At 34.9% G+C, this 16,160-nt stretch overlaps 1 protein-coding gene across 5 annotated transcripts in view; it reads right to left on the reverse strand.

Annotated features, from left to right (window-relative positions):
* Positions 1–16,160, reverse strand: part of NRXN1 (neurexin 1) — a 703,336-nt gene that overhangs the window by 586,117 nt on the left and 101,059 nt on the right. For all 5 annotated transcript variants that reach the window (XM_055329133.1, XM_055329135.1, XM_055329134.1 and 2 more), the window contains one exon: positions 1,844–1,966. In XM_055329133.1, the coding sequence (XP_055185108.1) occupies positions 1,844–1,966 (123 nt within the window). The remainder of the gene's footprint in view (positions 1–1,843; positions 1,967–16,160) is intronic.

Here is a 16,160-nt window from a genome sequence, read left to right on the forward strand (position 1 = left end):
CAATGGCATCTCAAAGAAACAAAAGTCACTTGATCCCTTTGAACCTCAGTTTCCTCATCTATAAAATGAGGATGCAGGTGTTCTGTCCACTTCATTGGACTGAGCTTTCAGACACACTTAGGGACTGACAAATGTTCCCCTGTGGTTTTCGCCTGCCCTTGTCCCCAGGAGCTACATATTTACAATCTCTTTTGCACATGACCTTAAACACGAAGTTCTCTCTTCTACTCCTTTTGATAAAGCACAAATTGTCCAAACAATGGATATTAATCTACAAAAAAGATTCACTCCTCTTCTAAGAATGATTCTTGACCAAAACTAGCTGAACTTCAGTTGACATCCCTGCCAAAGCCCTGCAAAAATTCTGTATCCCTTCCCTAAGTTCACACAGTTCCTTTAGAGCCTTCTTGTGTTTGGCAATTTTGTTTTTTTTTTTAATTTTTATTTATTATTTATGATAGTCACACACAGAGAGAGAGAGAGAGGCAGAGACACAGGCAGAGGGAGAAGCAGGCTCCATGCACCGGGAGCCTGACGTGGGATTCGATCCCGGGTCTCCAGGATCACGCCCTGGGCCAAAGACAGGCGCCAAACCGCTGCACCACCCAGGGATCCCTGTTTGGCAATTTTGAATGAGGGCTTATGCTAACAGCTTTCTGGTTGATTTTCTTCCTCAGAGAACTAAAGGATACAACTCAGTAGCAGTGTCTATATGCTAATCCATGAACCAGCTACATGAGAGTCCCCTCTAAAGAGATTTTACAGAAACAAACAAAACCCCCCAAACCTAAAACAAAACAACAAAATGAAAAAGAAAAAAAAAATACTGGGCTCTTGCTAGACTTTTGGGATGTTGGATCAGGAACTGGTTCTTTTAAAGCTCTTCAGGTAATTTTGAAATAAAGTTGCACCCACATGTAGAAAAAAGTTTGGGAAAGCCATAAAGCACTATTAGAATGTAACTTAGTAAAGAGAGCGTTAAGTTGGTAGTTTGCTTTATTTGAACTCAGAAATAATTCTCTCAAAAGTTAAAATCCCACACATGCTATTTCCATATTGATAGAATCAATGATCTCTGATCATAGGAACCCCTCAGGACTGAATGTAGGACACACTTCTCCGCTGCACAAGGACTGTCTTGTGCCTTATACTAAAATAATTAAGAATTTTAGAGATGTTCTCTTAAAAAGAAAAAGAGTTAATATCCCAGCGGGTCATGTACTTGGAGTTATTTTCAGCAGAGAGAACAAAGGTGCACCAATTCCTCTTTCATTTGGTTTCCTTAAGTCTCTGGGGTGGATTTTACATGGCTCACCTCAGTTAGGAATCTACATATCAGGGATTGAACTTGACATCCTTAATATTAGAGTTTAACCAACTGAGGCAAATGGCTAGAAATGATCTATTACAGCTTATAAAAGTGGTTCACCCAACAGAATGCCAGCATATCAATTTACCAAGATACTAAAAAGTATAACTTGCTGCTGTTTATGGCCAAAAATATATTAAAAAAACAAAGAAATTGAAGAGAAATTGGCATGTAAACAATGACTTCAATATTTTAGGAGACCCTAAGATATCCATCAAGCCACAGCACTGAATTATATAACATCTTCTTGAATTATTGAACAGGAAAGAACATGACGTGAAAATATTCCTCATTTGAGAGAAAAAACATTGAACATACTGCTTATTAAATGGCATTGTTGCTGGAAAAATTGGAGCGGAAAATGAACTGTGTATAACAGCTTCAAGTTGTTTGGCTGGTTTCCAGTTACCTGTAAGAAATGGAAAAGGCTAAAGCTTCAGCAAAAGAAAAGGCAATGGAAACAGGGGGATTTACCTGTCATGGCCTGTTGGTCATCCACGGTTAACTTTAAACTTTTTCCTCGACGGACCACACGCACTGTGTGCCATTCGTTATCATTGAGGTTATAGCCAGCAAAAAGGGTCTCGGGACCTTTGCCTGTAGAATATGCCAAACAGTCATTATGGACACTCAGAATCAGTCAAGCAAATGAACCTCACAGAGAGTGAGAGAAAGAGACAAAGTAAGGGGTGGGGGAGCACGGGAGAAGGAGGAGAGACAAGAGAGAAATGAGAGAGAGGTGAGAGAGAGAGAGGAGGAAGAGACTGGCTGGATCAATTTTCAAGCCCATTAGAGTCAGAGCAAGCAAGGAAAATGACAAGTTAACAGACATTCAGGTGTGACACTTTAAGAAGAACCTTTAACATTATGCATTGATCAAAGACATGTGAATGAACCTTGTTGTCATAAATAGGCACAGTCAATATAGCATTGGGAAGCCTCCCAAATTTACACATACTTGGTTGTTGTTGTTATTTTTCGTAATGAATTCTCTGATATTTGCAGTTCTGGCTTTCTTACTAATGAAGCAGATAGCAGTGCTGTAGCTTCTGACTTTGGGGAGAGAGCTGACCATAAGTAATTAGCTAAGCATCTTCAGCTGGAGCAACTGGCTGATTAGAGTCTGGTGAGGAGACTGTGCTGAGTACTGCACTGTGTGATAGCTGTTCTTCACTGTTACCCCATGTATCTCCAACGTTCACCAAATTCTTAAATTTATGGAATGTTCCATCTAAAAACTAAGTCTAGTGGAGTGAGTTTAGGTAAAAGTATGGACTCTTAGAAAATGAATAGAGAGAGAGAGAGAGAGAGAGGTCACCGCCAATAAAGGTCCATGTGTTGGGTGAGAAGGGAAAAAGAAAAGTGAGATTGAACAGCTCTAGAGGGCAAGGATTTCCAACTGAGGACAATAAGAAAAAAGGCAAGACATGTAGCCACCTGGGAAAGTAACTGCCAGTGAATCTATGTAAATCCATGTACATTGGCTAAGGACAGACAAATTATTTCAGAAAGTTGTTTTGTGGAAATCAATGAAATGACACATTAGAAAAATATCCCTCCTCTTCTACTTAAAAATAAAGCAAGGAAAAGAAAAGAAAAAAAAAAACCTTAATATAACTTGAAACTTTTTAATTAAAAAAAAAAATACTTCCACTCATTGGACACTATGATTTACTGAGAAAAAATCATGGAAAGTTTTTAAAGATATATTACTTGGTGATGGATTTTTCCCCCTCTTTTGTAAGTACTGAAATGTGTCCGTATGCTAAAATAATGAAAGACATGGCATCATTGAGTTTCATGACTTTCAACTGATTGAGAGCGTCAAGGTTGGGTTCACAATTTCTTCAACCAAATTCTACCAGCAAAACCAATCAATGTCCAAGAATCATAGGAGGACACAGAAAAGTCCAAGAAAAAGGAGAAAAAGAAAAGGAAAAAAAAAAGAGAATAAAGAAGGAAGGAAAGAAAAAAGAGAAACAGTAATAGAACCAATTAGAAGAACCTCCGTAGTCCATCCAACAACAGATCGGTGTTTGCATTTGGTACTGCTGGCTATCCTGATTTCTCTCTTAGGATGTCAAGTTCTAGCTTCCTTAGTTGGGGTTTCTTTGGGGCTGAAAATTAACCAGTGAGATAAGTTAAATGTTGCAGTAGAGACTGCTTCATGTCTTTAAAGGAAACCATCATTAAGATTAGAAACGATCTCTTTTTGTTTCTTTAGAGAAGTTAAATTACACATCTGGATACATGAATAAGAACGAGTCTAGACAGAACAGTTTTGAGAGACTGATCACTAAATAACTAGAGGAAGCCTCTTAGTTCAGCAATGGCAAAATAAAATAAAATAAAATAAAAAGCTTTGAGACTAAATGTTGAAAGTAAGTTCCACGATCAAAGGAACTCTTTCTAGTTTCAACAGTGAAGAAAGAAGAGCGTAATAACTCTGCAGAATCTTAGCATCCTACTGGCAGCAAGGGTCATTCTCAGTTTTGATCTTTGAAAAGCGAATATATCATGTTAAAGCTATTTTTATAGGGAAGACTTTTTTCTCTTAGAAATGTGTGCTTTTGAAGCTGCTTCACTCCTGTTCTCTTAATTTTAAAAGTGTTTTGTCAAGAAAAAGCAGCTTAGGGGTGATATCATCATTACACCCCATTCTGGGCTTGATTTTGCTCTCAAGTCATAATGCTTAATCTATGAAACAACTATTTCTATAACAACAGGCACAAAATCCAATTAAAAATAACCCTTTGGTTCATAAAAATCTCTGTGGGCCAACTTCAAGCTCCTTTCTTGCATTATTAAAAATGTGAAGAGATTGATTTTGGAAGACAAGGTTTTAAAAAATGCACTTAATATTCTCAGTTCAAAAGAGTGCTATCTACGCAACTTGAAGAGTAGCGGAGAGTGCACTGGACAGGGAGTCAAGAACTGTGGTTGCCAGTCCTTGATTTGCCACTAAGAAAGAAGTTGGAGCTGGTAAATGCTTATTAGGTGACAGGTATTTTATCTGTTAACTTATTTCATCTTTACATTGTTATCATTTTGCAGATGTGGAACTGAAGACCTAGAGAGCTAAAACTTCTTGCCCCAAGGTCACACAGCTAAAATGTGATAGAAAAGTGTTTCACTCTAGTTCCAAGGGACTCAAAGCCTGCATGCGTTCCCCTGCATTATTAGCCTACCTCCAAGCTATATGACCTTTGGCTAGAAACTTAACTTTTCAGTTGCCCTCCATCTAAATGAAGGGGGTGGGAAGGCTGTTCTTTGTTATGACTTCCGGCTTGCTCTACAGAATGATCACAATATTAGGAAACCTTACACACCCTCTGGATAAGTCATCCTAGAAGCAAATCTCTAAACACACCATACCTAATGGCATGATACATAAAGCTCATCTTTTGGGACTGAATCCACATAATCAGCAATTTTTTAAAAGATTTTATTTAGTTATTTGAGAGAGACAGACAGTGAGAGCATGAGCAGCAGAGGGAGAGGGAGAAGCAGGCTCCCCACCAAGCAGGGAGAAAAAAGTGGGGCTTGATCCCAGTACTCTGGGATCATGACTTGAGCTGAAGGCAAACACTTAACCAGCTGAACCACCCAGGTGCCCCCACAATCAGCAATTTGCTGTAACATTCAGCTTCTGGTGGTCTCGTAACCCTACTTAAGAAAGGGGGGAGATGGTATAGATGATCTTCACAATGCCTTAGAGATCTTACATTTTCATGTTTAAAACATAATGAATTGGTAAGGAAAGATGGCTTAACTGTTCTAATTTTGAGTGAGTCATTTATCCTCTTGTAAAAATTTTAATGGCAAAACTATAATCACCACCGCCGTTGATGACCTGAATTCCTTTTGAAATTTTCTCTTCTTTTGGGAAATGAAAGCACTGACCATAACTTCTTGCTCCCAGCATTAATGTGAGTGTGATGGACTGAATGTTCATTTGTCGAAGCCCTAATCTCTGATGTGATGGTGTTAGGATTTGGAATCTTTGAGAGGTAATTAGGCTTAGATGAGGTCGAGAGGACAGAGCCCTATGAAAGGATTGGTTATCTCCTAAAAAGAGACATCAGAGCTCTTTCTCTCCATCATGAAAGGACACAGAAAGAAGGTGGCCATTTGCAAGCCAGGAGGGGAGCTCTCTCCAACAACCAAACCTGCCAGTGATTTTGGACTTCGCACAGCCAGAACTGTGAAAAATAAATGTTTGCCTTCAAGTCACACAGTCCATGGCATTTGTTATAGGAATCCTAGCAGATTTAGTAAGCAATATTCTAAAGATTTCAAAGAAAATCAAGAGCATCAAGAGTTTTTATTTTAAAGATAATCATTCCTTATGTTTTGTAGGGAGTTAAAATTTGTAACTTTCTTATACTTGATTCTTACTGTAATCTATTAAGTCATAGAGGTTCTTTTTTTCTACATTTTAGTTAGGAAAGAAGATTTTGAAAGATTGAGTGTTTTAAGACGTAGGGGCAGTAAGTAGTGGAATTAAGACTGAGATCTTGAGATCTTCCAAGTCCCTTTCAGTGTCCTTTCCACAGCTCTCAAAATGATCTGCAGACAGTAAAAGAAAGGTGCAATGTGTATGAATGCCAACAACTAATATTTAACTAGACTGGATCAAACGTCAACTCTACAGGATAATGTTATGGTAAAGAATTTTAGGACTAGAAGGGATGTGGGAGGTAGAGAGGCTCACAGAGCCATCTACAAACAAACTACCTAAGGTTAGAAGCAATTAGATGATCTTCTTCTGTTTAAATGAAGAGTCCAGGTCCCCAGACTGGGAGTTAGTGAACTTTCTTTAAATTATTCTGACATTATATTACGCTGAACTAGACTGAACTTCTTAAAGAGCACCAGGATCTGACTCTACAATTTGGTCCATGACTATGATTTGTTCTACATCTAAGGTGAAAGTCAAGCAAGAATACATACTACTTCTTTTCAATGGAATTTAAACTATGGTACAAGAGTTTTCCATTTTTGGTGAATACTAGGTGGTAATAGACACTAGGTTTTCTGGTGACTCTGTAGCTAAAATTCATTAATTTACATTCATTTAAATAATTTAAAGTCATTCATTACTGATGGAAGTAGACACAATAAACTTTTTTTTTTCTCTAGTTTTCCTCAATCTAGTTCAATTTAGTTTTCCTTCTACAACCTACCCATGTAAAAAGTTCAAGTGTCCTTACAATTTTAGTCCTAAGGGTTGAAGATAACCCCAACTTGAGGCACCGGACTGAGAGGAATGGGGGTGGGTGGGAGTGAGGGGTACAGTCAGTAGTAAGTCAGACAAATCCTTCTTTAAAATCTACTACTATATAGTCTTGATTTAACCACTAAGATACATACTTGATAAAAGATGATAGCTGTTTTGGACCAGATTAATAATCACATTTGCTAATTACTTTTCACCTTCATTTTCACTATGAGGAGATGGTGGAGAAAATTGGATTTTTTCCCTACGTTTGTCATCAACTAATTATGTCAGCTTGATTAAGTCATTTATCTTTTCTGTTCCTCATATTTCATCTGTAAAATGAGGATACTTGGTAAGAACATATAAAAAATACTCTCCTGTAAGCCAATTTAACAATTTTGTCATTCTTGGAAGGAAGAGAACTAACCCTGCACTATTTTCCAAACTTGTGGCAACAGGAAAGAGTGCAATAGTATAGTGACGGTCTCCAAATTCATGAGACGTAACTATTATCATTGTCAATTTCATCATTTTTATTTTGACATGGGTAGGCAGAAGACAGAACTTCAGTGAGTTATCCTAGACCCAGAATTACTAAACTCAAATGAATACAGTAGGACAATATTAATAAATGCTAACACATGTGTTTATTAATTTATGTAGTCAAATTTTAAGGAGGAGAACTGTTTTTGTCATCTTGGTATCACTCAAAATTTAGCACTGAGTCATCAGGAAATGGTCAATCAGGAGCAGGAAATACACAATTATGCATGAAGATATGCCCCTGCCTAGTCGACAAGTTCACTTAGGAAAATAAATCACTAATAAAAGGTTATGTGGTGAAATAGTGATTTTTAAGAAACTCTTTTAATTATGGTAAATTATTCTCTGTTTCAAGAATCAGATCAGGGCTAGGCAGTGTTGGAGACTCTGATCCAGTATCTCTCAGTAAAGCTTGCCTTACTCAGAACAAATATAGCTGTGCAATGTAAAAATCCAGGAGCTAAACTGGGGCAGTGGTTTTATTATTACTTTTAAATCAATGGATTTTTTTTTCCACCTGTAATCTTGCATAAAGAACATAAAGTGATGTAAAGTGGGAGTTTCTCTGCTACTTAAAAAGTAGGCTAACATTGTCCCTGAGGCACCACCCAGAACACTTAGACTCTATAGAACCTTCTAGGTGGATCATTTCTCCCTTTAGAAAAAGGATGATTTTCTCATTAGAAAACACCAGAAAGGCTTTTAAAAATCATGCACAAGTAACTCTTCACTTTAAAAATCATATTTGATTAAAATAAAAGGATGCCACTTATGAATTAAAAAAAAAAAACTATTCTTCCAGAACATCATTGATTCAAGGTTCAGAGCTATTCAAAGCTACCATTGTTAGTCTATGTGCTTTATCTGTCCTCTTGCATGAATTCTCAACACACCCTTAATCGCAAAATCCAAATTTATAAGCTCTCTTCTGAAGATTCTGTAGACTGTTTCCTCATAGATCATGTGAGTTATGGAACAGATTGCCTTTCCTTATTTCTAGCTACAAGGAAACCAAGTTTAGGATTTGTGTTTAATTTGATCAACTAGATTTCCCTTCCTTTAACTTTCCTTTCCTTCCTTCCTTCCTTCCTTCCTTCCTTCCTTCCTTCCTTCCTTCCTTCCTTTCATATTGGCTTTTCTCCACAATTACTTAGTTTAAAATACTTTTGTTAATCACTTTAAATTCTGTTTGAAAGTATTGGGGAAAAGCTTTAATCAATAAGTTAATTTATTTAATTAAGAAAAGAATAGCTTTTAAGAGATGTACAGATAATTAATCCAACTCTCTTTTTACAGATAGTTCCAAGGGAGGTTAGTTTAAATATATATACATATATGGACACACACACACATATGTATGTCCAATAAGATTAAATGAGCCTTTATTGACCAATACGAGGTCTGTTTGCAAGTATATTTAACTTAATTTTCATATTTGTGATGAATACTTTTAGACCCAAAATATACATAATGAAATTCACATAAACTAACCTTAGATCCTTTTTGGAAAATAGTCTTGTGTGAAAATGTTTTGTGAACTACTTACAGTTTTTGAATGGGGGGTGGAAATAGTAAGGAGAAATAGAGAAGAATGAAACAAAGCTAAGGAATTTTAAAGCAGTGTGATCAAAGATGTTTAGTAGACTAAAATGACATCTGTCTCTGGAGCTAAAAAATGGATATGGCTGGAGAAAAGCAAATCTGTACCAATTATACTTTGATTTTTAAAGCACTTAGATCTCAGCCACAAAGCAGAGATTCCTACATACCTTTTAGGTCATTATCTCTCTCTACTGGTATATTTTAAAGATGCTAGCTATAAAAATGTATCTGTATCAGCTACCATATTTCCTAGTATAGTTCAAACCAGTTGGTTCTGGATTTCCTTCATGTTGCCTTAAATATCAAATGTAAATAATTCCTACTTTATAACTTCATCTTGTTATATAAGTGGTTAATCTGTTCACTCAATAAAGCCATTTATTGAGCACGGGGATTTTGTTGGGTGCTTCTGCAAAGCCGTAACCTGGCAATCTGCATAGATGATAGGCAGGTAGGAATCCACTTGTCTTCTGGAAATGATCCATCAACTACTTGATTTTATTAAGAATAGGTGTGTCTTTTCAACCACAGCTGAAGATGGACATTATGTAAAAGTAGATCCTAAAGTTTTCATAGCTCTGTTGTTTAAAAAAAATCTACCATTGCCTTACACATATAGATTGATTATATATTTATACATGTGTGTTCAATTGTTCTTTAGATCATTAAACTGCCTTTAGCACCCAGTAATTGAATTAAAAGATACAGCACCATAGCATCATAGAATTATGAAATTTTAAAATGGAATGGTCCATATTGTGTCTGTTGTTTATCCTATTTAACCACTCTAATTCATTCTGGATTATGTGGTATCCATATCCTATTATTAAAGTTTAAAAATTATTTTATGCTAAACACTGATCTCAGCATGTGTATATTCCAGCTTAGATTCTCAAGATGCTTACATTCATCAGGGATCAAAGCAGTTTTTCTGTAATGGGTTGTTTAGTGATTGCATTTGATTTTGCAGGACGGGGTTACATTACTCAACACTGCCTTGGTACTGTGAAAGCAGTCATAGACTATATGTAAACAAATGGGTGTGGCTTTGTTTCAATAAAAATATGCGTGCTTCAAGCTGTAAAATACACATAAATAGACAATTTAAATCCTTATATGCCATAGATTTTATATTGAGTATTAAAGATATAACTAATGGAAATATATCCAAGAACTTAAGAGTCATGAGACATGAGTTTTAGACTCAATATTGTCATTAAATTTAGCATAACATAAATTATGCTAATTGGGTCTTCCACTTATGGCTCCTGGTCTGAGTTTTCTTGTCAGTAAAATAACATAATAAAAACTAAAAACCACTTGAAAAGGCTTTAAATGGCAGAAGCCAATTGCAAAGCCCTTCTGCTGCATTGCTTTTTTGTTTGCTTGGGTTTTTGTTTTGTTTTGCTTTATTTTTTAAGTTAATTCTATGCCCAACATGGGGTCTAAACTCACAAATTCCAAAATCAGGAGTCACATGCTCTACCAATTGAGCCAGCCAGGTGCCCCTAGGCCCCTTTGCTGGTTCTACAAATTTAGAATAGCACCTTTATTAAAATGCATGGTATCTTCATGTGTATATAAAATTAGGTGTCTACATATATTCACATTTCCAGCTACTAACATGTTTTATTTGGCAATTGACTTTGAGGATGGTAACCTCTGGTAGGAGGCAGGACCCTGTGGGAAGCTGGAAACAAACCTTGTCATTGTGACAATAATGGGAAAAGAGAAAAGCAGCAGAAACAGAGGCTCGAGCCATGGTGCTTGATACCCGAGTCATGGTTCCTGGCAGCAGCACTCCTGTTTGTAAATAACAAGAGGATGTGTTTCTCAGGTGGTAATTATGACACCTTTAGCCTGCTCTTTGATTTTGCTTTTTTTCTGGTTTTAAAATAATTACTTAAAAAATAATCTAACCTCTGCTTTAAGAAAGAGAGGAGGAGGAGGAGGAAGGGGAGGAGGGAAGGAAGGGAGGAGGAGTAACTCTCATTAAATGTTTCTATTTTATCTCTCTCCATGCCTAGATATTAGGCTGGGAGCAAAATTCTTTTGTTTTTATTTCTCACATGAATCAATTAGGGATTTAATTATAAATTAAAATTAGACACATGAAAATTGTACTTCCAAATTCTTCCTCTACTATTCACTAACATTATTAGGGAAAGACCCACAAAATAATTTGGAAGCTCCGTACGTAATGAAATTGTGAGGCCTTTGTTCAAAATGAAGAATTTTAGGACAGTTACAGCAGATCATGAATTCAAGCACAGATCCTTCTAGGCATAGGACCATGGGTGACTGACTATACACATTGCATGCTATTGAGGCCAGCCCTGATTAGGAGAATTAAGTCTTGTGGTTATTTATTTTAAAGTTTCATTGAGCTCTATATTAAAAAATATGCAGACAAAGCTGGAAACAAAACACTTCATTTATTCACTTAAGAGGAACAGCTGGGTCACCTTCCCCATACTGTCTGCACTTGATGGCAAGGCCCCTGGGGTATCAGAGAAGCTGTCTTACTGGCCAGGTCTAGTGTTTGGTGACAGGCTAATAATCATCCTAACAATCATGAAGCTGAGCTACTTGCCAAGCCATATAACTCCTCCCTCTTCATCTCTCCTCAACATCTCCTCAATTGAATGGAGGGTACATCCTTGACAACAATTCAAAATGTCTTTATGGAGAGAGCTGTTTGCCTTTTCTGTACAAGCAAAGTGATGTTTATAGAGTCCTAAGGATAGACACATCTCTTTATACTAAAAATACCAGAAACACCCTCCCCTAATTAAAAAGTACTTTGAGTAAATAATATAAAGTCAGACATTAAGTTTCAGGCGTTAGTTTTTCAAAAATGAATACGAACAACAGGAGAAAGGCATTTTATAAACTATTTAAATTCTGTGGAGAAATAAAATGGTAACACACTAATTAATTACACTGTATTTGTTTTGGTTCGATTGTTATTTAAATCTATCCTTGTGTTTTTAAAATTGCTATAACCCTATATCTTGGTCTGGTGCATGTGTTCTGGACTCACAGGTTTGGTTTTTATCCTAGTTCCATAAGTTACTAGCTGAGTGAACTTGGGTAATCTACTTAAGTTCTCTGGACCTCAATATATATATTATATATAATATATATATTACTAGCTTATGTAAAAATAGAGATACTTCACACCACTAATAGATTTAATGCATTTGAATAATTTAAAGCAATGCCTAGTACATGTAAGCCCTCAGCTATAGTAATATTATTGTCACTATTACATTATCACTATTATTATATCTTCCCTTCAGTATGTTCAAAATTTCAAAGGAAATATCATATATCAATAGCTCAGTGCCTTTGAATATAAGAGTCATTCACTAAATATTTGCTGAATGAGTGTATTTGTTTAGAGTTTGTTGGATTCTGTGTGGTAGAGGAAATATCTTTTGATACTGAATTAAGCCAAATAGTTAAATAACTACTCCATTAACTTTTAATGCTTACATTCACTAAGAAGTGTCAGGAAATAGAAAGCTTCATCCCTTTGTTTTCGTATTTGACAGGATGGAATTTGGTAAGCTGTATAGTTGGAGAGCTTGGGTAACTCAGTTTTCTGGTTAATTATTTGGACACTTTTTTGCTCAGTTCCCTTGAAAATAAATGTAATATTGTGTAGAGCCTGGGAGAGTAAAATGGCCTAAGGCTAGCAGTCAATAATTTCCAAGTGAAAAGTTGGTTTAGGAATAGAGGAATTCAAGAATTAATGAGTGATTATAAGCAAACGTTGGCTTTGTGTGCAAAAAGATCTGACCCTGGAGAGCTGCTGGAAACACCCTTTAGAGACTCCTCTGCCATTTTCCTAACTCATACCAACCCTATTCGATCACCTACAAAATAAACTTTAGTTTATGTATCTGCCTCACCTTCTGCTCCATATCTGGCTTAATATCATAGCTCTAGGCAAATGGATCAACAAGCTTTAAATCATCTACTAAGAAACATTTAGCCTCTATAGCATTGACATTGATTGTACCCATTTATGACAGACCAGGATAAATATCTCTGATGTAAATAATTTTCAATGTGAAAAACATACACTTTAAGAAATATAAATTACCTTTTAAGAATATAATTATATTTACAACACAGTAAAAATGAACACAAATTATACAAATATACTGTTCAAAGGATGTTTAAAAATAGCTCTCTTTAAATCTAATCTAGCTCAACTGGCAAATTTAGGAAGAAGCGTAATAAAATAAACTAATATACTGAAAGAAAAAATTTGGACTGTGACTTTATTTTAAGGAAAAAAGGTCATTTCCAAGAAATGCTTATCACATAATAGGATAGCTTGCAGGTATAATTAAGTACTAAATAGTTAATGTGCTTTTAAGTAAGCATTATAAATGGAAAATGTATTCAGAGTTGGTGTAACATGAAAAGAAAAGGATTATATTAATTTTACAGTGATACTTATTTAATGTCTTATGCAATACTTACAAAATGTCAAGCTACCTGAATGAAAAAGCATACAGATATTGAGCATGCAAAAATTTACAAATATTTGACAATCCACTAAGCAGCCATGAAAGTAGAGTATAAAACACAAAGATTATTTAATTGAATATATCATTCCTCATCTGAACACAGTATTATAATAGTTACAGAATTTCTTTTATTGAGAGGGCCAAGAAAAATGCATATTTTTGCATAATACAAGGAAAGATGGCTTTACCTGTGTTTTGTTTTCCATATCTTGTTAATATAAGTGCATTGGACCATCTTTAAAGATCGAGTTGATAAAATTTAGCTTTCCCTCACTACTTTTAGGGTATTCTTGTACAAACTTTCTTCAAAAATGAAAAGCATATTAGAAGAAATAAATAAATCTCATCTTCCAAGCTTTGTTAAATTTTGTCTCCTTTTTTTCTTTTCCCTGGGAATCCATTATGATGCTTGAAAAATCTTTTTCAGTATTTGTCTTAAACATTATGAAAGTGTTTTTTAATAAAACACATTATAAGAAATATGATAAGACATATTTTGTCTTTAGAAATGTTGAACTGTAGCATCTCATTTGTTTTGGTCTTTTTTTCTTTCCTCAATTACTGCATCAAAGAAGGCTATGGACAAGTAACACATGATAATTCACCCATCCATCATATAAAAATTGGAATAATAATATACTTTTTCCCAATGATACAATGACTTTCAAAATCCTTCTTTACTTTGAATTTTAATAACATAATAACAGATAGTGTTAATGTGATTATTTTCTTTTATCATCATTGGCTTATTTATTTATAATGACTTATTTTAGTCATTAAGTGCTATGATTTAGTTATTGAGTGCTATGATTTTATTCAACTATTTATGTTAGTGAAGGGAAAAATATTGAGATTTCTCTTTTATTTCAAGGTGTCTTTCGGTCAAAATCTCCTGAAATGAATGCCCTGCCTTCCTGTCCTGGAAGTATTCTAAAAAAGTACTTGTTCAACTATAGCAACAGTCATTACCAACTAAATTCGATGCCAAGTTAACTTGCCCAGTGTGAGGAAATAGTGTTTGCAGGTTCCTTTGAGCTGTTCTACCTACTGCTAGAAGATTACTTCTAATGTCATGATGTCTGCATGCTTGTTCCTGGTCAATCTTCTTATGATGAGATTACATTAGTTAGGCTTTCACTTAGTGGATTACAGTCAACGATAATTTACATCAATGCATCTATAACTATCTTTTCATTCGTGGTTATTCTATTCTGGTTTGTTTTTAAATATCTTGCTCACAGATGCCTCCAGTCAGTTTTAATTTGACTTCTCTGAGATCACTGATGAATCATGATAGTACTTACTTTTGTACATATATGTTTTTTATTTTATCTTTCTTCCACTAGCTCAGTGACCTAGACCTGCTTTATATTACTTTGGCAGAAAACCTAAGCTGAGCATTAGTTAGGTTTTAAAATACTTCATGTCATATTCACATGCTGTACGTAACATTTATAATGTTTAGCAATATATGCTAAAATAAAAGAACATGTTGCAAAAAACTATGAACCTATATTTCCAAAGAAAGATACATTACACAATGTGTTATATATGAAGAATGTAACATGCAAAGCACTATATGTTATAAGGGCATTTAAGATAGGAATAAAATTTTTCTCTGAGGACTGAAATGTTAGGCCACTTTTCAAAATTTCTGTTTCCTCTAGCTTCCAAATATGGATGATTAGGAGTCAAGTGTTATTCAAAAAGAGACTCATTTTGACTGCTTTGTAAGTTAAAATTGGTGGGAAATTTAGTTTTCAAATTCATTTAGAATATACAAATCATAATACAAACATATGATAATTGAAAATTACCCACACTTTATATAGCAGGTGCTGTAAACATTTTGAGGGATGTATTTCCAGAAACATTGCAGAAAAGCCATTTTGTTACTGTGGTTCTTTGTCAATTTTGCAATTAACAACTCAAAAAAATAGGAGATACCAATTATTTCTTCATTGTTTATGGTTTGAACTAATTTTCCTTAACTGAGCAGTTTAAAGAATTAATCAATTTTCCAAATATTATTATTGATAGTGTAAAGCTTCTCAGTTGATTTCCTGAACTGAATCTTCAGATAAAAGAATTTAATTTATAAATGTTTAAAATACTTCAAGAATCTCATCACCTATTATGACACCCTCAGAATTCTATGTGGTCATTATCACTTCTATATATTTGTGTTATTTTTTTTTTAATTTTTATTTATTTATGATAGTCACAGAGAGAGAAAGAGAGAGAGGCAGAGACATAGGCAGAGGGAGAAGCAGGCTCCATGCACCGGGAGCCCGATGTGGGATTCGATCCCGGGTCTCCAGGATCGCGCCCTGGGCCAAAGGCAGGCGCCAAACCGCTGCGCCACCCAGGGATCCCTGTAAGTGTTATTGTAAGCATTATCATGTCCTACCTCCACTTTGGTCCACCTATTTCAACATTATTTGGTGAATATGTATGTATTCCAAGGGAACTTGCATAACTTATCAAATCATTTATTTTTTTTTATTTTACCGGACACCTTCATAATTAACGAAAAATCAGTAATGGCAGATTTTTTTTTTTTTTTTTTTTTTAGTAATGGCAGATTTTAAGGTAGGTCATTATAGTATATTAGTTCTATAACATTTGGATTTTAATTTTTACATGCTTAACTATTTCCTTTGTACTTACGGAAATGTAAAACATTTCAGAACTCTTTGGATTTTGTTGTAATACATGTTAATTTATACTAGAAATTTATTGATTTCCAAAATGGGTTGATTTTTTTTAATGTATCTGACAATTTAATGAGTGCCTATATTCACAGGCTGCCTATATTATTTATATGCAAATTTTAAAAGAGAATTGATTATTCTTACCTTAAATTTTACATTTCTAAAGC

The sequence above is a fragment of the Nyctereutes procyonoides genome, unplaced genomic scaffold (assembly GCF_905146905.1).
Source record: "Nyctereutes procyonoides isolate TBG_1078 unplaced genomic scaffold, NYPRO_anot_genome, whole genome shotgun sequence".
Lineage (NCBI taxonomy): Eukaryota > Metazoa > Chordata > Mammalia > Carnivora > Canidae > Nyctereutes > Nyctereutes procyonoides.